Source organism: Podarcis erhardii (assembly GCF_964252035.2).
Source record: "Podarcis erhardii genome assembly, chromosome: 3".
Classification (NCBI taxonomy): Eukaryota; Metazoa; Chordata; class Lepidosauria; order Squamata; family Lacertidae; genus Podarcis; species Podarcis erhardii.
Window position 1 is genome coordinate 81,485,454 of NC_138507.1, and position 20,754 is coordinate 81,506,207.

Below are 20,754 nucleotides of genomic sequence, written 5' to 3' on the forward strand. Positions count from 1 at the left end.
GAACCAGATGCACAAATATAGGATGGGGGACACCTGGCTTACAAGCAGTACAGGTGAAAAGGATCCAGGGGTCTTGGTGAACCACAAGCTTAACATGAGTCAACAGTGTGATGCAGCAGCAAAAAAAGCTAATGGTATTCTAGGTTGCATCAACAGAAATATAGTGTCCAGATCAAGGGAAGTAATAGTACCACTCTATTCTGCCTTAGGGCAGGGACGCGGGTGGCGCTGTGGGTAAAACCTCAGCGCCTAGGACTTGCCGATCGCATGGTCGGCGGTTCGAATCCCCGCGGCGGGGTGCGCTCCCGTCGTTCGGTCCCAGCACCTGCCAACCTAGCAGTTCAAAAGCACCCCCGGGTGCAAGTAGATAAATAGGGACCGCTTACCAGCGGGAAGGTAAATGGCGTTCTGTGTGGTGCGCTGGCTCGCCAGATGCAGCTTGTCACGCTGGCCACGTGACCCGGAAGTGTCTGCGGACAGCGCTGGCTCCCGGCCTATAGAGTGAGATTGAGCGCACAACCCTAGAGTCTGGCAAGACTGGCCTGTACGGGCAGGGGTACCTTTACCTTTACCTTATTCTGCCTTAGTCGGACCACACTTAGAATACTGTGTCCAATTCTGGGCACCACAATTTAAGAAAGATGTTAACAAGCTGGAACATCTGCAGGGGAGGACAACCAAGATGATCAAAGGTCTTTAAACTAAGCCTTATGAGGAGCGCCTGAAGGAGCTGGGTATGTTTAGCATGGAAAAGAGGAGACTGCGAGGAGATAGGATAGCCATCTTCAAATATCTTAAGAGCTGTCACATGTAAGAGGGAGCATGCTTGTTTTCTCCTGCTTTAGAGGGTAGGACTCAAACCAATGGCTTCAAGTTGCAAAAAAGGAGATTCCGACTAAACATTTGAAAAAACTTTCTGATAGTAAGAGCTGTTCAGGAGTGTAACAGACTCCCACGAGAGGTGGTGGACTCTCCTTCCTTGGAGGTTTTTAAGCAGATGATGCTTTTTAAGCATGGATGCTTTAGCTGAGATTCCTGCATTGCAGGGGGCTGGACCAGATGACTCTTGGGTCCTTTCCAACTCTATGATTCTATATTAATGTTTCACCAGCTGCTTTAGTGAGCATGTTTGCTGGTATTTGCTCATGCTCAATCATCATTGCTAATAAGCACAAGAAATTTACCAAACAACACCCAGGTAGAATAGCTTGAGCAAGTTCGCTTAGTAAGCTGCTAGTGGTTCAGCAGGAAATGTTAGTCTCCCTTAGCTAACTGGAAAGCTTTGCTGGAACACTACAAATATACTAGAGGAAGTAAATAGGAAGAGGGAGATGAGTTAGATTCAGTAAATCTAAAGGTACAATAGATAAAAGATACAAATTGGATACTATCAGCTTCAGTTTAGAAGTCAGAATATAAGTTTTTAAGTAGTGTAAAATGTGAAATAATTTAACTGAATTAAAAACTACTGCTTAGATCCAGACTAAGCTCCCATTGGCAGGAGTGTCCCATATCTGCTCATATAGCTTCCTGCATGCTAGAGTAATATGTTTTACAGCACTGCACTGGTTACAGGCAGTTTGTCTCATTCTACTGTCTTGTTTCCTGAACAAGCCTTGGGTGGATGGGTGAGTAAATAAATAAATAAATATTTCTCGTTTATAGATTATACACCACATTGATCATATTCAGAAAAGACCCACCAATATCTATTGCTTTCGGTAGGTTTGCTCTGAATATGATTTGGTTAAATATCACCCATTTGTATGTGAAGTGGCTGTTCAAAGATCACAGATGTTCATTTGTTTAAGTACAGTCTTGCCTGATTTCCTCTTTGTTAGGCAGTCATTTACCGTAAGTGTTTCTGCTTCATTTTCCTCCATTGTAAAAAAAAAGGGTGTGAAAGCCAATGCCTGCTTATGATAGCAGTTGTGATGTTTAAGGTTTGCAAAGTGCATCACAAATGTGTAATTCATGTAATTGCTAAATGTTAGGGCTGGTAGGACAATTTTCTTAATTATATGGAGGCCCCTTTCTTTAGCTAGTCATTTTGTTGTTAAATAGCAGATTTTCAATTAGTGGGTGGATATGGCTAATCTGAGTAATTTGTAGTTTTAACAAATATTTGTAGTTTGTAGTTTTAACAAATATACATCTGCATATTTCTGAGTGTTGAGCTTTTATTTGAATTTACTACTCCACAAAGTACGGTGCTGGTATTTTACCACTGAATGCTACCCTTCTTGGATTAAATTGCCAGAATGATATGTACAGCAGAGGCGGATTTAGGGGAGCTCGACTGGTTCAGTTGTACTGGGCGTGGAGATTTAGAGACATCACAACTATGATATAGAATGACAGGCGAGAGGTGGGGGCACTGAATATTCTCGTTGCACAGGGCACCACTGAAATAGGAAACCGTAAAGTATGCCAATGCACACAGTTTAGTTTACTCTCATAGAATTATAGAGTTGGAAGGGGTCCTGAGGGTCATCTAGTCAAATCCCTTGAACCTCTTTGACTAGCCTTGTGGAAAAACAGAATCCACAAAAGTTAAAGGCCTGGAAAAAAATTGCTTGCCTCTGGAGGAGAGCCAGGACCTGGTTTTTGTGGGCAACTGTCCTGTGCTGATGCCTGCCATGTCCTCCCTTTAATTCCCCCACAGCCTGGCACTCTGAGCAGCACAAGACAACCCCTTTTTATTTTCCACAATGTGCCATACATTGTCATTCTGGGGCATTGTTGGGAATCAAAATGGTGTCAGTCCCCTCAGCTGCCTGGCTCTGCTGCCAGGTCAGCCCTTCAGGGCCCACTGACAGAGGAGGGAGTCCATCAGATATCACCCTTGCTGAGATCTCTGTGCTGCTTGTCTGAGGAGTACTGGAGGAATGACAGAGCTCTCGTCAGTCCTTTGCCAACCTGTTCTTGTTGCCTGGGTGGAATACCATGCACTCACTTACATGATGTTCCTGATTACCTATCCTATGGTAACCAGGCTAGTGCTTAAATACAAGGCTGGACTATATAATCTAATATAGCTAGGTAGTCAAAACATAACTTGGATTTTGATTATTATAAATCTCAATGCCTTTTTTTTTTCCTTTCTAGAGCTGAAGATCATTTGTGCTAAGTGGATATAAAGTTCACTCAAGGAACGCTCTAATGGATGACAGGGAATCTCCTACAAATGACCTGCAGTTAAGTTTACAAGGCTCACATCGTACCGACACACTTGTGGAAAAGATCAAAGCTTGCTTAGCTTCTTCACCAGATGAAAATGAAAATCAGCTTAATGGAAGCAAGCACGATACTCTGAAAAGCAGTGACGACACAATGGGAAAGGTTGAGCAGGACAGCATTAATAATAATGAGGACAGTGGAGACTACACGTCCTCCTGCCAAGAAGATGAAAGCGATAAGCCATCTAGAAGCTTCGCTGCAGATGAAATGCTCATTTTAGAAAAAGGTGACACTGAAAAAAGGAGTCCAAGGAAAACAAAAAGTTCCAGCAGGAAAGGTACAACAACTTCCATAATATACATTTTGTTACTCATAGTACAGGCCTTTAACATATAACGTGACTTGGGGGTATCTCTTTCTATGATTACTGTTCTCAAAAAGTGTGGTCTTTCTATATCTTCTCTACAAGGCCAGCCTACTCTGCAATCCTGACAGGTGAAGCATGCACCTAGAATGCATTCACCTAGAAGGCAAATGTTAACAAGCCATTTTCTTACAAGAGAAAGTAGTGTTGTTTGAAGAGTAAAAGGTAAAGGGACCCCTGACCATTAGGTCCAGTCGCAGACGACTCTGGGGTTGCGGCGCTCATCTCGCTTTATTGGCCAAGGGAGCCGGCGTACAGCTTCCGGGTCATGTGGCCAGCATGACTAAGCCGCTTCTGGTGAACCAGAGCAGCGCACAGAAACGCCGTTTACCTTCCTGCCGGAGCAGTACCTATTTATCTACTTGCACTTTGTGCTTTTGAACTGCTAGGTTGGCAGGAGCAAGGACTGAGCAATAGGAGCTCACCCCATCGCGGGGATTCGAACCGCCAACCTTCTGATCGGCAAGCCCTAGGCTCTGTGGTTTAACCCACAGCATCACCCGAGTATTTGAAGAGTAGATGCTATTAAAAACTAATTTTTGTTTTCAATTCATAAAAATAATAGGAAGGAATTTCAGTGTCATACTGATTTAATCGCTCTGTCAGTGCAAGCATTTCTGCTTGTCAGGTAGAGTTATCTGCCGGGAATCTGAGCTGAGATGCCCATGTAGCAGAAGTTGCCCCCAGTTCTAGTCGCCACACAGAGGCAGCTTAAGGTCCAAAATAGTTTATTTTATGGCCCAGTTCACACACCACACTTAGGTCCGTGGTTTGCTTTTCTCCCAACAAGCCACAACCAATATTCAAGTTTTGTTACTGGTTTACAACTTGTAGCTCGTTTTGCGGGGTGGGTAGGCAATGAGCCTGGATTCAGACAAAATGACAGGCCATTTGTTTTTTTATTGATTATTTTAAGGAGATACAAACATGGCAGAAACAAGATATCACAATGTAAGGATTTGTTGTGCAAGCTATTTCATGTAAAACAGAATCCAGCGTAGACCTTTTTTGCTTATAATGGATCAGAAGCTTACGTTTGCACTTTGCCATCTTAGGTTCACACTTTCCTTCCTACCACATGGTTGGTAGAAGGACTCCACCAGCATTCAGTTTCCCTGTGTTAGCTTGGCCGGTCATCTGAACTAGGAATCGTAGATTATAACAAATTCTGGTTGGTTTCAAAGCATGCCAACTTCAAACTGATATTTCTGAAGCTGGCTTCTTAGCCAACACAAAGGGTTTAGGTTTGCTCTAATTAGTACATTCTTGTTCATTTGACCTGTCAATCTTCTTGTTCTGAGTTTGTTTTTCACATATCAGCTGTGGTTTCTGTGACCAGATAAAAATGAGATGTCACATTTATGCATGTAAAGGCAATGCAGGTTTGTTTTCAGGAATGTAGAGATTTCAAGGGAGGGCAGTGTTTGCACAGTGTAATAAATAAGTCAAGGGTTGAGCTGAGCAACTATCTTCTGTAGTATCTTTTCCTAAGAAAGAATAATAGTGTTGTCTTACAGATCTATCTTAGGAACCTAATTGGGTCAGTGCCATTCTGAGAATTCATGTTCACTCTTAATTCTTACTGTACCAAAACCAATTTCCGGCGCTGTTCAACAAATGCTGTATATTTATGTAAATGTTTATGATGTGGATAAAGAGAAACAGATATTTTAGTCTCCCAACAGGTGGAACAATCAAGTTAAAGATTAAGCTAGTGATTGCAAAGGGATTAGATGTAGAATTCAAAACTGGTGATCTGTGGTGTATGTTGGGAAACAGAAACAAGAAAGGAGGGAACTTAACAGGTGCTAGGAAAGAGTTTGTAATGATTTCGTTCTCTGTATCAGAAAATACCCAAACAATGAGGGCACATGTTCTTTTGTCTTGTGTTTTAGGTTTGTGTCTTCCAAGAGTAGGTATAGGTGCTTTTTGTATTCTGTTCTTTTTATCTGTGTTGGTAGTGGCTTTTATAACAGAATAATTGTAGTTTTATAATTACGTTGATGAGCCTAGCTTTCAGGTAGTGGTCCTGAGTAAGTGGTACTGCTGAATTTTTTCAGCCTGAACTATATTAATTCAAACAGGAGTGACTTTGGGGAAATGGTTGTAGAATTTAGTCAATATTTGCACAACAACACTGTGAAATCAATTTCCCATAAAGTTAATTTTTTTCTTCTATTTTAAGTTGTTTGGTTTGTTTGTTTGAATGCCACTTCCATCGTTATACGCAACACTCACAATTAGCTTTACAAATGGCTTTGGAACATCTGAAAGATATTCCAAAGCATGATAGCACTTTTAAACAAATGGTAATTTGGCATGGCACAAACATAGTGAAGGTCACACGTTGCCATGAAAATAACCAATTCTTTTGAAGGTAATCTTTTTATGCCATCTCTAATACAATATTTTATAGTTTATTGGAATAAATTCCGGCACTTGTTGCTTTTGCTTCCAAAGGAGCATTAGTCAAGAAGTACTATTAAGTTATACCCATTTTGTAGCCTCTTTTGCTACAGCCCATTTCCCTTCCTAAAAGGCCCTTGACCCCCAGAGTGGCTTTCCATGGGCTCAGGGAGGAGAGATGGGAAGTCCCCCAGTGTGAGCAGATGTTTGCTCATTCAATTTTGAACAGAACCCTATATGTTGAAATGTTTCTGAGACTCCACAACTGTTCTTGTTGAACACTTCCGCAGCAGCCAAGCAAGAGAAGACTGGCATTACAGCAACAGGTTCTACATCAGGTGAAGATGGAAACAAGACCAATGCAAACTTTCCCCAAAAGGATCCAACCCAGACTTTGCAGGCCCTCTTCTCTCTTCTTCGAGAAGAATTTGAGCAGATGGATTCAAGAGTCCTCCCCCTGTGCCTCCATGAGGTAGTAAAAAAAGACCTACCTTGGTTTCTTTGTGGCCATACTATGAGAGATTTTATCAGCTGAAATAATGGAAAGCCACTGAGTTAGAGTGAGTTAGAGTCTGTCTCAGTGTAAGGCAGCGCCCTATGTTCCTAGTCCCATTGATTTATGTGGGAGATAATTTAGTCTGGATCCAACCCATTAGATTATTGAGGGAAGTCCATCATGCTATAAGCTTTTGTAGGTCAAAGACTGTGATGAAATGTGGATTGGTCCATAAAAGTTTATGGCACAATATATTTGTTAGTATTTAAGATGCCATAGTAGTTAAATACCCCAAGTATTTGCTTTCCAGGTGTGTGGGTATAGAAGGTTATAATCCTGAGGACTGTAGCAGAAGTTCTTGAATATGTAGAGGCTGGAAAGTATATAAACTTTGTGGCTATAACTCTTACTTCTCTGTCTGTATATGTGATGCTTTGATAAAATGGGTAGAAAGTGTACTCAAAAGTGTGGTCCACTGTGTTCACTGGAACTTAATCTCAGATCAGTGTGCCCAGGACTACAATCTTAATTTATTGCATATATGAAACATCCAAACATATATAATCTCGCTTTTCACAAATAGTATATTCAGCCATGGTTCAGGGTACAACATTCATGTACGTTTTTGGCAGGATATAGATTCTGAGGTGGTTTCTGGAGGATGATATAAAGGGTGATAATGGTATAATAAATATCTGAAAATGTTAGTTGCTTCTTTGCTTTCTGTTACAGATTGCTGAAACGTATTTTCAAGATGGAGAATGTATCCTTTTTAAAATCAAGATTGATTTCTATGCCATTGCCCTCAGCATATGGCTGAAGGTTTCCAGCAACAGGTCTGGTTAAAGCCAAAGTGGAAAAATTATGATTATTTAAGTGCAGTTATTCAGATTTCTTAATTTCCAGGGGGGACACCTATAAATATTAAATTGTTATCTCAAATGTGTAAAGAACAGTGTAAAACAGTCTCTGCAAGAACAGTGTAAAAAAACAAAAAACAAACCACTAAGGTATTGTTCATGAGCCATGAGTGTACATGAGCTTGTTCAATCTAGCATAAGAACTTGAATCTAATATAGGAGGTGCTTGCATTTATTCAGGCTTTGCATATATTCAGTGTGGTATAGTGGTTAGAGTGCTGGACTAAGACCAAGAAGACCAGGGTTCAAATCCCCACTCAGCCATGTAACATTAGATGTTTATAGCTGCTTTGATTTTCCTCTTTTGCACTTGCAGTCCGAAGAGATTGATTATGTTGGTGGTATTTGCTAGCTTTCACCCCTTAATTCTAGATGTGTGATCAAAAACTGAGAAGCTTTTACCCTTGAAAGAGAAATTTATTTCATTTTTGAATTTGGTCATTTGAAGAAATAAGAGCTTCCAGGTGGTACAGTACTTGGTTGTATTTTTTCCATTAAATTGAGCAACTTTAAATGTGAATGGCAAATTACTGCTGGAAACACTCATCCTAGAGAATTCATTGCCCAAAAAAGGAAAACTTTCTGACTGCAGGGGGAAAAGATTAAGAGAGTATATTGTGGGGTCCATGTAGCACGTGCATGCCAAGTTTTGAGCACAATTATGCATTATATCTATGCTGTGCTTTTTTTCGTTGGGAGACGGATGCAGGGCTACACATACCCCTAAACATTTTGTAAATCTAGGTTTGGCCTCATTGAGGGGCAGTAGTTCAATATGAGTAGGAAAATGAGAGGACCCCTAAACATTTCTTTTAGAAAAAAGCACTGTCTGTTCTCGACTGTCATTCGGTGTCTGCATTTTCCTTTAGTTTTTCATTCAGACGAGAAGGCCATGAAATTTATTCAGCTTGAACGGTTATATCATGAGCAACTACTTGCAAATCTTTCTTCTATACAACAACAGTGGGGTAAGTGTGTCATATAGTTGGGAAATCTCTTGTTTTTATTATAATAGAATAAGTTTTGGGTTGCAAAATAAAAATAGCTGCATATTTCCCTAGTGGTGACTGTTGTGTGTAAGCACAGTGATCAGTGGTAGTTCTTCATTTTATCATGATATATTTTCCTTGAAAAGGAACATCATTATTTTCAGTTAGGTTTCTGGCTTTTAATGGACCATTGCAGTTACTCTGTGCTGTAATTTTTGTTTTTCCATTATGTTGAATCCACTTTGTCTAGAGACTATTCAAAACATTTTGCTTTTGAAGACACTGAAATATTTTTAATATACAAAAATATAAAATGATTGTGTGTTGTTGCAGAAAAAAAATGGAAAGCAGCAGCATCTAACGAGGTTCCAGCTCTAAAACGTTCTGCTAAAGTCCTGAATAATGAAGAGTTAGACAAACTTGCTAAACTTTGCACATCACATCAAGAGTAAGTAATAAAAATAATACTGGTTCAATTAGTTCAATTCTCTTTTTGTGTGTGTTTAGGTGCACTCAAGGATTGTGTGGCCCCAAAGAACACTTGTCTGTTTTCTTTGAAAAGCAGAATAAAGTGGTTGAAACTTCAGATTTTCAAAAGCCATTTGCCAACTTAGCATAAAGAGCTGATGCTCAAAGGGAGAAAATGTAAAAAAAAAACCCAAAAGAAAACACTAAGCAAGAATTCTAGACTGTGACTGGATTTTTAGATTAATTACTTTCCTTTGTTTGCTTGTAATACTTGTGCATTGTTGTATTTCTCGATAAGATAATTTAAAAATAAAATTATTAGAAGATGAAATTGCCAAAATCTTCATGGTCTCAATTAAAATATCATGTTAGGAATCCTCCAAAACAATGGTTTGGAAGAATAAGGAATATACAATGGGCTCTCTTTTCTTTCCAAGGTTGCCTAACCATAGTTTTGCTGTGACAGATGAATAGTGCAAACTGTGTTTAACATTAACCATGGTTTCCACATGTTAACTGATTACTATGATTAGTGCTAACCAGAAAGGGGAAGATGAAATTGTCATGTGACAGAGGTTGGATCACATGGTTTGGAAGATCACTAACCGTTTACCCAAATTAACTGCTGAAGATAAATGTTTTAAATTCAAAGTTTGGTGCCTGAAGTATTTCAAAATTAATCAAACATGAAGGAGATTCCCACTTTCACAAAAGCATGCTTTCCTTCGCCATACGAGCATACTAATTTTATTTATTTTTATTTCATGTGTTCTTATACCACTTAAGACGGTCTCTGATGAGTTAACAAAATAGCAAATACAATATGAATATGTAAAAAACAATGAAACTGAGAAACTACAATATAATACAATGCACTGTAATACAACTACAATATAAAACAATAAGATGCTCCCAAAATAAAATCATAGCAGCATATTTTGAAAACATCTTTAGATCCAGGGATCCTTTTCCTCTTGTCAAAGGCACATTCTAGCTCAAAACATGCAATCCTCCCCCCACTAACGTATCACACCCAATTCTGACTCATACAGGTAACTTGCAACTTGCATACATTTAACTTGTGAGCATTACGATTTATATGCTTGGCAGAAAAAAAATGGAAAGGGTGTGTGTGTCTGGGGAAAATGACTTTGGCAATCCCACCCACCATTGAACTCAATGTGTTTTCACTATACATGATTTTGGCTTTACGCACTATCCCCAGAACACAACCCCCATGTATTTGAGAGTTGCCTGTATTTACAGAAATCATGTAATATATGTTGCTCAGTCAATATCATTCTATTTACACACCTCACACAAATCTACCAGTACACATAAGTACAGTACAGTGGTACCTCTGGTTACGTACTTAATTCCTTCCGGAAGTCCATTCTTAACCTGAAACTGTTCTTAACCTGAAGCACCACTTTAGCTAATGGGGCCTGCTGCTGCTGCCCTGCCGCCGGAGCACGATTTCTGTTCTCATCCTGAAGCAAAGTTCTTAACCCGAGGTACTATTTCTGGGTTAGCGGAGTCTGTAACCTGAAGCGTATGTAACCTGAAGCGTATGTAAACCGAGGTACCACTATATACCACCTACCCAGTTTTAATCTCTGTTCAGTATGGTTCAGAGTCGGTTTCCCACTATTTCAGCTATAATTGTTCCTGTTTCTTCACTATCTTCTAGCCCAAATGCTTGCACCCAGAGAGTAAGAACTCATTGGAAGCACTAAGTTTCCAGGCCAATCCTAGAGTGGAGCAGATGATATTTGCTCTGGGGGATGAGTTAGTCACCGGCACACAGTTCTTTTTACAGACAGCTGGCTTGAGGCAGTAGGAATGCTCACAGCCGCCAATGTCAGTAGTGATTCTTGCTGGCTGTGCCTGCATGGTGGTCTTGGTAATGCACACCAGGTCACACTCAAATCCAAGATCAAAGTGTGGATTATATTTGCTTGATCAGGAATTAAACAGCTGCAGACTTCATGGGTGACTGACAGAACTTTTTGGGTACAGTGAATTGGATGGAAAGCCAGAAGAGACACAGGCTCTAATTGTCTGCGCAGTCCCCTTCTTACAGGTACCATCCAACTCCATACTTATTACATATTGGATCATCTTACACCTTTTCTGAGTCAGTTACATTGGCTGCCTATTAATTTCCTGGCCTATTTCAAGGTGCTGGTTTTTGTCTTAAAAGAATAGTTTGGGACCACATTATCTGAAGGAAAACCTGCATGAACTTACCCAACCATTAAGATAATCGTTGGAGGCTCTGCTCACTGGCCTACCAGCAAGAGCCATCCATGGTGGTCCTACATCTTTAGGTGTCATAATAATAATTTATTATCTATACCCCACCCATCTGGCTTGGTTTTCCCAGCTACTCTGGGCAGCTCACAACAGAATATTAAAAACACCATAAAATATCAAACATTAAAAAACTTCCCTAAACGGGGCTGCCTTCAGATGTCTTCTAAAAGTCAGATACTTGTTTATTTCCTTGATATCTGATGGGAGGGCGTTCCACAGGGCGGGCGCCACTACTGAGAAAACTCTCTGCCTGGTTCCCTGTAACCTCACTTCTCACAGTGAGGGAACCGCCAGAAGGCCCTTGGAGCTGGACCTCAGGTGTAAGGCAGCTTCACATATTTAACAATGCAGAAAGGGCCAAACACTAATACTGATTACCCCAATACCAGTGCTGGGAGCACACACCAAATTTGCTAAGGGGACTGGGTGGAGTGGAGGGTCAGTCAAATAGGCCAGGAGAGCTTATGACATGTGAAGAAGTAAGTATACAGGAATCTTACTTCCACAAAGGGGAAAGGTTGGTACAAAACCTTTTTCCCACCTTCCATGTTTCTGCTTGACAGGTTGCCTATCATGTCTCCTATATGCCACTTTGATTTTGTTTCCTCCTATTACCCTTTCTCACCTCCATCATGTTCCTGTCCCCTCCTTATTACCTGCCACTGTTCCAGCCTTCCAACTTTCCTGTTAAATTACCTTTCTCTACCCTAGTCCTCCGGTCCCCATACTTTACTCTTATTGCTGTATCCTTCACCGTTCCATTCATTTACTGAATGAACCGTCCACTGCTGCCTTCCCTACTTCCCCACCCCTTCTTTTCTACCATTATTAACACTGTCACACAAACCCCCAAAGTAACTATTTAAACTCCAGCCCATGTTTAATGAGAATTGTATTTTTAGCTATTAGATTTCTGGCTGCCCCAGAAAGCCTCATCTTCTCCAATGTGAGGATTGTTAAAATGGGTTGGGGGGGGGGGGGAATACCCTGTCTGGTTTTCTGAGTTCCATTCCCAATTGCATGAGCCCTGCAGATTCTCCCTCTTCCACTCACGTCCTGCCTTCCCCGTTGAAAGCTGTTCTGGAAAACTCACACTGGCCAAAATTATGTCCTTGGCATGACTTGGCTTCTTTTGTGCTGCTGCTATGAGGTAGACTTTTTCCACTGTTCTTTCTGTGCACTACAGTACTGTAGCATAAAAGCCTAAGAGTGACGTAATATAAATATCACCCTGGCCAAAAATTCACTAGGCGGCTTTCAGACAAACCACTCCCAACCCCTATCTGAAGTATGGGGATAATACTGGCCTACATTACAGGATTGTTGTAAAGTTTAATGAGATAGCATGTGTTTTTGGGAAATAAAAATATCCAGTTTTGAGCCTTCTGTAATAGTCAGTGTACTGATCTTTAGGTTTCTGTGTGTTGTAGATATCCACTGTAATGTGGTGGGCTATGAATGGGGAGATGCAGGTTTAAATCCCTGCTCTTCCTTGAAGCTCGCACACAGAGCAATCCAACCCCCCTTGTGCCAGGCAGGAATGGGGTAGATTGGTTAGAGATATGGCTTCATGCTGGCTGCAGAGTGATGCCAGTGTCATTCTGCTGATGAGGAGCTCCCCTTTCACCTGCCAAATGTGTGGGCTGGTAGATGTGCCACTGCCTGCATCCCCGTTGGTGGCAGGCAGCAGAAAGCCCCCAAACAGGATATTCCGAGGGTAAAGAGAAGGCAGGGCTGAGCTGGCTGGGGAACCACCTGATCCCAAATTGGCCCTCCTGCCGTCACATGACAGCATAGAGTTCAATCTGGTTCTGATTGAAGGGCAATCTGCCTGCCCTTCCACTTCAATCACTATGCACAGCAGGGCTATGGATGCAGTGCTGGTCCCAGCACCCCCATTTAGCTTTGCTGGGAAGACGGGGTAGTTGGGATGGCTCCCTAAGTATCTTCCCCAAGCTCACCATCTCATAAGTGAATCACTCTCACAATGCTGTAAGGATAAAATTGCTGGGGGAAGAAGTTACATATGCTGCTCTGAGCTCCTTGGAGCAAGGGTGGGATAGAGAGTTAATAAATGAGTCAGTGTGGACAGGGCATTGTTATTATGGATAATAAACTGTTATTCAGCTAGTTGCACTAAGATCCAAGAGCATGGCTGTGTTTAATGTTATTCTACTTAACAGTCACAATATTTTAAAACTTAAGTGTTACAGGTCTATAGTTGCATTTATCACATCAGAGGCTCCAGTAATGAGAGGCTTCTTTGTCACATGCACCAAGAATTGCTTCCAGAACATTTAACTCCCCCACCTCCACCCCCAAAAATGAAATCTCTCTTCAGTGCCACTTCCCACTGTTTCAGAATTTGCTTGTCAAGTGCCATATTGAGGGAGAGAATTCTTAGAGTGCCAGTGTGGAGTAGTGGCCAGAGAGCTGGATGCAATCCAGAGAGACCTGATCTTACATAACCTCTTGGCCATGAAACTTACTGGGGATCGTGATTGTTTGAGGACGCTGCTCTGAGCTGCTTGGTGGAAAGGCAATGTAAAAATGTGATAAATAAGTGACAGTAAAATGAAGGTGCTTGGGTGTCAGAAGCACTGTTTTGCATGCAGAACTTACCGTGCAGCTCTGGACTGCATTGTGGACAAATTGCTTCTTGTCAATGGTAAGAATTGTGTGCAATTAACATTTTAATAATCACCTATGTTTGTCTTTAAGCTTTTTTTTTTTTTACTTTATAATTTGTTTTATTGGAAATAGGCTCTTGAAATATAAAGCACAACATTTAAAAGGTTGAGCTGTCCTGCCAATTGTTGTGATTTTTATGGTTTTCTTCCACTTTTGAAATTTGTTGCTTTTTCTGTGGGAGTCTAGAAGACTAGAAGATTGAGCAAAATGGGGAAACTGGGTGTGCTGCCTATGTGCTGAAAAATATTAGGAGAGGCTAGTTTTTCACAGCTTCCCATCCACTCCTAAGTCTCTTGTGTCACTAGAAACAGGAAGTTGTGCTATTCAGGTGGTACTTTCAGTGATCTAAAAAGCACTGTTAATTCCTCTGAGTGGTCGATTTCAATTCAGGACAATTTTTTGAAAGCTGATACATTTGTATAAACACATTCTATAAGAGCACTTCTTGTATTGATTTCACCACTTTTACTGCCTTATGGGCCATTAAGTAATAATTGGCAGTTTGTAATGACGTTAGCATATGGTCTGGCTCTGTGCTTTAAAACTATGCTGGCACAGATAGTGTTTCAGTGTTGGAAACTTCTGTGCTAATATTAGAGCATGGAAAGAACTAATCTGATTTGTCGTCTAGTTTTGATGATGTTTTTTGTGAATAATATTTTGGTGGAAGCAGCTGTTTATTTTGTATTTTCTTTTTTGGTTGCAGGCCGCTGGTCTTCCGAAGCAAGGTAAACCGTGAAGTTTTTTCTTGGCATAGTTTTACAAGTAAATGTCTGGGTGTTCTATAATGTGCTAAATGTAATGTGTGGAGCCTACACTGCATAATAACCTGTACTGCATGAAATGAAACAAAAACAAAATTCAGTAATAGGAATTCTGTTGTGTTTTTCAGCTAATAAGTAAAGAAAAATCCCTGAAACGTGAGAGTTTTGTAGGGTTAAGGATATCTGAAGATCTTAAGGAAAGAGGTGCTGCTGCATGTGATTCAGGTATCCCTCTTGTAAATCTTTTCACTTTTATTTTTAAAACATGTCAGTGTTTAGAAAGCTGTAATTTAGAATAGCACTAGCTAGGCAATTTTCTAACAAGAGTAATATAAGAAGGTGATTACGTTTTTGATGCCTTAGACTTCTCTTAGAAAACAGCAGAACATAGGAATGAGAGTAGCTCAGTTGTTGCAGCATGAAACTCTTGATCTCAGGGCCGTGGATGCGAGCCCCACATTGGGCAAAAGATTCCTGCATTGCAGGGAGTTGGACTAGATAATTCTCATGGTCCCTTTCAACTATACAATTTTATGCTTCTGTGTGAGCAGTGGCTTCAAATAATAGACCTCATTTCCTTAACATTAAACACTGTCCAACTTCTGTACATCCACCACTGTTGCTAAAATTAGCATGGAAAGAGAAAAAGATGCTAAAGGTGGCTGTGGAGCAGTCGGCTGCAGAGATATTGTCTGCCTGGATGTGTACCTGCCTGCTGCCTACAGATTTTAGCCTTCTCCTTGCTGTTGTGTGGCATGCTTGAGGGTTGAAAAGACTATATAATCAAGGAATCCTATACCCAGTATAAGAGTCAGCCCCATTGCCGTCACTGGGATTTACTTCTGAGTACAGGACTGCATGGTAAATCAGTTGTGAATTTCAACCACAATGTGGGATCATTAGCAAACAATGGTTTTCTGCTTGTGAGTATAATTAACAAGGCTTTGGTAAAGGGACATGGCCAGTGTGCCTGTGATCTTGAGGTGGAAGTAAGACTGGAGCTTTTCCAGTTAGCCCAAGGAAGGCTCTGCTGATTCCAAAGTGCCCTAAGATCAAATACAGTAGTACCTTGGTTCTCGAACGGCTTGGCTCCCGAACAAATCGGCTCCCAAACGCCACATACCCAGAAAGTAAGTGTTCCGGTTTGCAAACGTTTTTCGGAAGCCAAACGTCCGACGCAACTTACAAATGAGTGCTGGAAGCTCCTGCAGCCAATCAGAAGCCACACCTTGGTTTTCAAACCATTTCGGGAGTCAAATGGACTCCCAGAACGGATTAAGTTTGAGAACCAAGGTACCACTATAACCAGGGAGACTTTGTTGAATGCCTTGGTATCAACTTGTCTTCATCAACACAAGCAAGTTGTGTTAGATAATTCTTGTTTAGATGTGTCCCTCTGCTAGCTTTTTCTCTGTGACTATTTTCAGCTCAGCTAGTATACAGAAATCTAAGCTGCTCCCTATGCTGTCCTCCAGTACTGAGGTCATCTAAACAAAATGGTGGTGCCAGCAAAGCAGTATATTTCAGCAGGACAATGTATGAATCCTAATCAATCAGTTCACTAAAGATCAGGAACATGTCCTCTCACTACGATCACATTTCATCTCAGGCAACCTCTTAGCCTCTTTGACCCCTTTAGTAATATCTTGTTTCGCTTCCTTGTGGTCTGTGTTCTTCAGGTCCTCTCTTCACGCCTCATATATGTGGCCCCCTGGTAATGTCATCAGCGGTTAAGTTACATATATTTGTCTCATCACATTAGCAGATGTTTTTTCCCAAGCAAGCTCTGATCTGCTGATTGCCACACTGTGTGCAGAAAAGGTTTTTGCTAGGTAGTGCATCCCCTTAGCATCCAGGCCTCCTGGGGAGGCCTACAGTCCTACTAAGGAAGTTTCTTTTGTCAGTGCCTTTTGGTGCGCTGAAGGAATGACTACTTCACGCTATAGAGGCATGACCAATGATTTTGTTGTGCAGATTTTCAAGTTTCCACAACAAAGCCTCTAGTTGGAAAAGAGACTCTTCAAGTGCATTTTTATCTTTTACGTAGAAAATGTCAAAATATCTATTTGTTCTTATTAATAATTATGTTGTTCTGAGAAATCTTAATGGTTCTGTCCTCACGTGACCTTATAGGAAGGTAGCCAAGTTTTTGTGCCTGCATTTCTATGTATCTGTTGCTCTAAAACTTATAAGCTTTATCTAAATATGGTATGGAAACTGAGCCTAGCATTTTATTCCCTAAGGTTTCTGGTTATGCTTTGCTGCTGAATTTTTTTTTCTCTACATGAGATATCTTTTTGCTTTGGCGGTACTTTTCATTCTGTGAAGGTTGTTGTTTTTTGTTTCTAAAAAGTATTTAAAATAACCACGTGAGACAGGTTGCATCAATGACTAGGATTCTGAGCTGTTTATAGACCCATTGGATGGCATGTATCTCCATCATCTCCTCCTTGTTCTGTATCTGTCGATGCTACACAGGTATCCTGGTGTGATGTACTACATCAGGAGCACTGCAAGCATTGGTTCAAAACATGAGATACTGTTATCACTTAAGATCATCCCCATCCACTCTTATCAAAGTAAACTTTGTTTAAAAAGGTATGGTTTGTACCTTTTTAATTATAGTTACTGAAGCTACCATTATATTTTTAGCAACCAATATTGATCACAGTTTTCCTTTCCTTTAAAATGTTTAAAGCAATTTGTAATTTCTGTATAAAATACTTAAGTGAAATCAAGCCACTTAGTGCCAAAGCCAAAGGAAAACTTGCATATATGTAACTAATCACACCCTTGTTCAGCAGGGTATGTAGAGGTGTCTTTAAGTGCTCTAAAAGTCAATAGAAAACAAGTTAGCTGCTTCACTTTAACTATGATTTGTATTTTACACATGAAAATTAGTGGAGCAGAGCGAATGCTGCCAGACAGGAATTCAGTCAACACATTAACGGGTAGTGCTATCAGGTTGCTGATTTTTCTTCTTCTTTTTCCTACAATGCTGAAGTATTGAATCGCTTCTAAATGCTTGAATTCTTTCCCTGTTGCATTAGATACTCAGACTTGGCCTGGCGCTGAACCAAAGAAAGAGAACAATCGCAAAGAGAGTGAGAGGTGTGAGAGCTTCCAACCCGAAAATCCTCATAGGCTTGAAGAGAAGGCAAGTCTTCCACTCTCTGTGGGGAAGCACCACATGGAGGAGGAGCGCTGCAATGATGAATCAACACTGGAGCCAGCCACCCAGCCCACAGAGACACTGGGCACGCCTCAGCCAGGCTGTTTATCTACAAAGGATGCTAGTGAAGATGACGGTCTGCAGCCAAGAGAAGAGCAGTTCTCTGAGGATGTAGCAAAAATAGAAGCAGCTGCTGAGGAGCCTGCAGCAGAGTGCTCTAGTGAGCCAATGGTAGACACATTGGTTTTGACAGAGGCTGATTATATGCCTCCTGATCTAATTTCCTCAGATGAAACTGTTCAGTCTGAACAAAACTTACTCAGGTCAGCTGGCTCTATTGTGATTTCCAGTACTCAGTTGGGGAGCAACGTATTAAACAAGCACCAGCAACAGACACCTTATGGAAGTGATAGGAAATCTGTGCAGGGCAGAACATCAGACATTACCGGGGATGTGCAGGCTGAAGGTAACATGCCTGAACTGGACAGTGTTCCATATGAAGGGATACAGGAGGAAACAGCAGTACTGGAAGAGGAAGCTGAAAATGAAGAACCAGAAGACCTCTTTGATCGGTTTTTAAATGGTTGCATAACAGACAGAGAGGAGTCCCTTAAATGCCTAGCAAGCCAAGGGGACTCTGAAATTCTTCCACATATGCCTCCTGAACAAGCACTTTATAGTTCATTGGAAGGTTATTCACTGGATGAAAGCTTTTCTTCACTTGATGAACTTGCAAAACGAATAGAGATTGCAGAGGTAAACACTGGCAAAAATAACTTCCAACACTGTTGGCACTATTCATGGTTTATATTATTTGTGTTCTTTAGCATGAAAAAAGTTGTGGTTTTTTTCCTGAAAAGAAGCCATGTTTAGGAGGATGTGTTGTTTATTTTTCCTTTCCAAGTTTATTGATTAAGTTTTAGGTAAGTAAAGTTTTCTTTATGAAAAATAAGAGGATAAAATAAATAAACTTATGCATCTTAAGAGGCCAAACAGTAGTAAAAGTAATCATGAGGAGGGGGCGCAGAATGAAAAAAGCTCTCTCGTGCATTTGTAAAAAAATACTTGAATATTTCAGACCTTTTTGCTTTACCTCAAACTGAGGTTAACAATAACATTTCAGTTATTCTAGTTATGGCTGGCTGATGAACAATCGTGAGTGTATTTTATTCTCTTTATGAGAATATATTTGGTTCTACCATTGCTCTTTTAAGTTGAGCAGCAAGAAAATGGGCAGAATGACTTAGCAAAGGAGTTTTAAGCTATTCTTATTGATTTAGGTACAGTTGGTAAATGAAACGCCTGAGGATATAATGGCTTATCCTATTTACTGCTGTTCCAAAGCACATAGTGCCAGCATCAGAAGTCAGAGATTGAGACAGAACACACCATACTTTTATAGCTGACTGACATATTTGAGGTCACAGTGTACTTCTGGGCATGCTAAATGAATCATCTAGAATATTGTTCACCAAAGGCTATCCATTATGCAATGCTCTGTAAAAGGTTGAAGGAAGAGAGCCCTCTGTTTAGTTTTGCCTCCCCCCCCCCTTCAAAACTCTTTTGAAGGCAAGATTGATCCCTAAGGCTAACTTTCAGAAGCAGAATAAATAACTTGTCTTCAGTAGTCAGTCATTTCCATTTTCATCCAATAGCAGTGGCACAGTTTGTTAACTGGAATAGCACAGCAAAGAGGTGTGTTTGAACAGAGTGTTTGTTTTTGAAGTTTATTAGCAATATTTTAAACATCCTTCTTATAAACATCCTTCTTATAAACCTTCAGTCTTAATGCCTAGTTTATGGGTAAGGATTACAATTGGATACATTTATTATCTTCTCTCATTTTTACCATGTCTCAAGGGAGTATTGTATACAGCAAAAATCTGCTCCAAAATTACATCAACTTCTATATTTCTAAATCATATCATTGATGTAAAAGTTGAATAGAACTGGGGCCAGGATGCAACCTTGCTTGACCCCCTTGCTGACAGGAACTGGTCCTATAAGATGGCCATTTAACGAAGTTCTTACATGCAGCACCGTGTCTTTATATAAACAGCTGACCATCCCAAAATACAGACGTGCCTTTACATTGGCTAGATGGGATGTTCTTCCTTCTGCCGTACTCGAAGGTCGCTATCAAAAGACTCCATTTGAAAAACGTCTCTGCCCATGTGGAGATGGTAACACGGAAACAGTGTCCCACGTCCTCCTATCCTGCCCCATTTACAAAGACCTAAGGAATGAGATTATTACTCCACTCATTCTCTCCAACCCCGGCCGCTCACCAGACATTACACTGTATTTTCTCTTATCTGATACGGATAGTCAGATAACAGAGAAGGTCGCGAGGTACATCGAGAGAGCTGTGAAATTGAGGGCCACCATCTGAGTGACAGACTTGTTCATCTGACGGACCTCCTTTTGCCTGCTCTTTTCTTCTTTTTATTCTTATTTTTATTTTTAATTCTTGTATAGCTGTGGCCTGTTGGCTTTGCTAATAAAGTTTTGATCTTTGATCTTTCTAAATCATAGAATCATAGAATCATAGAGTTGGAAGAGACCACAAGGGCCATCGAGTCCAACTATTAAATACTTAATAGGAAATCCATCTTTTAAATTACACTTGCTAAACTTCAGTATCTGTAAACATAGTGAGCCCCGCACCCCGTGTTTGTTTATTTTTTGCATTTCTAAGTACCATTTGAATGCCATTCGTTCCTACTTCCCCTCATCTTATGTTTACTGTAAGAAGGCAAAAGCTGATAATACAGTGTTCTTATGGGAAACATTATGTAATTCCTAACTTAGGTTTGCTGTTTTCTGCGCTCTGACTTCTTTGCAGGCAGACTTTGGTCTCTGAAGAGGGGACAGAGAGTACCTTGCATCATTCAATAGCAATCTCTCCAGGCCAAATATGGAGTAATA

The 20,754-nt window shown here is 40.6% G+C and overlaps 1 protein-coding gene across 3 annotated transcripts in view; it reads left to right on the forward strand.

The window, feature by feature from the left end:
* The window catches only part of CNST (consortin, connexin sorting protein), a 40,515-nt gene that overhangs the window by 10,486 nt on the left and 9,275 nt on the right, over positions 1 to 20,754 (forward strand). For 2 of the 3 annotated variants that reach the window (XM_081857671.1, XM_081857672.1), the window contains exons 3-10: positions 3,109 to 3,517; positions 6,301 to 6,482; positions 7,239 to 7,269; positions 8,308 to 8,394; positions 8,749 to 8,863; positions 14,597 to 14,618; positions 14,783 to 14,879; positions 17,705 to 18,582. In XM_081857671.1, the coding sequence (XP_081713797.1) occupies positions 3,163 to 3,517; positions 6,301 to 6,482; positions 7,239 to 7,269; positions 8,308 to 8,394; positions 8,749 to 8,863; positions 14,597 to 14,618; positions 14,783 to 14,879; positions 17,705 to 18,582 (1,767 nt within the window). In that variant the 5' untranslated portion in view covers positions 3,109 to 3,162. The remainder of the gene's footprint in view (positions 1 to 3,108; positions 3,518 to 6,300; positions 6,483 to 7,238; positions 7,270 to 8,307; positions 8,395 to 8,748; positions 8,864 to 14,596; positions 14,619 to 14,782; positions 14,880 to 17,704; positions 18,583 to 20,754) is intronic. The other variant, XM_081857673.1, reaches the window with a different exon arrangement.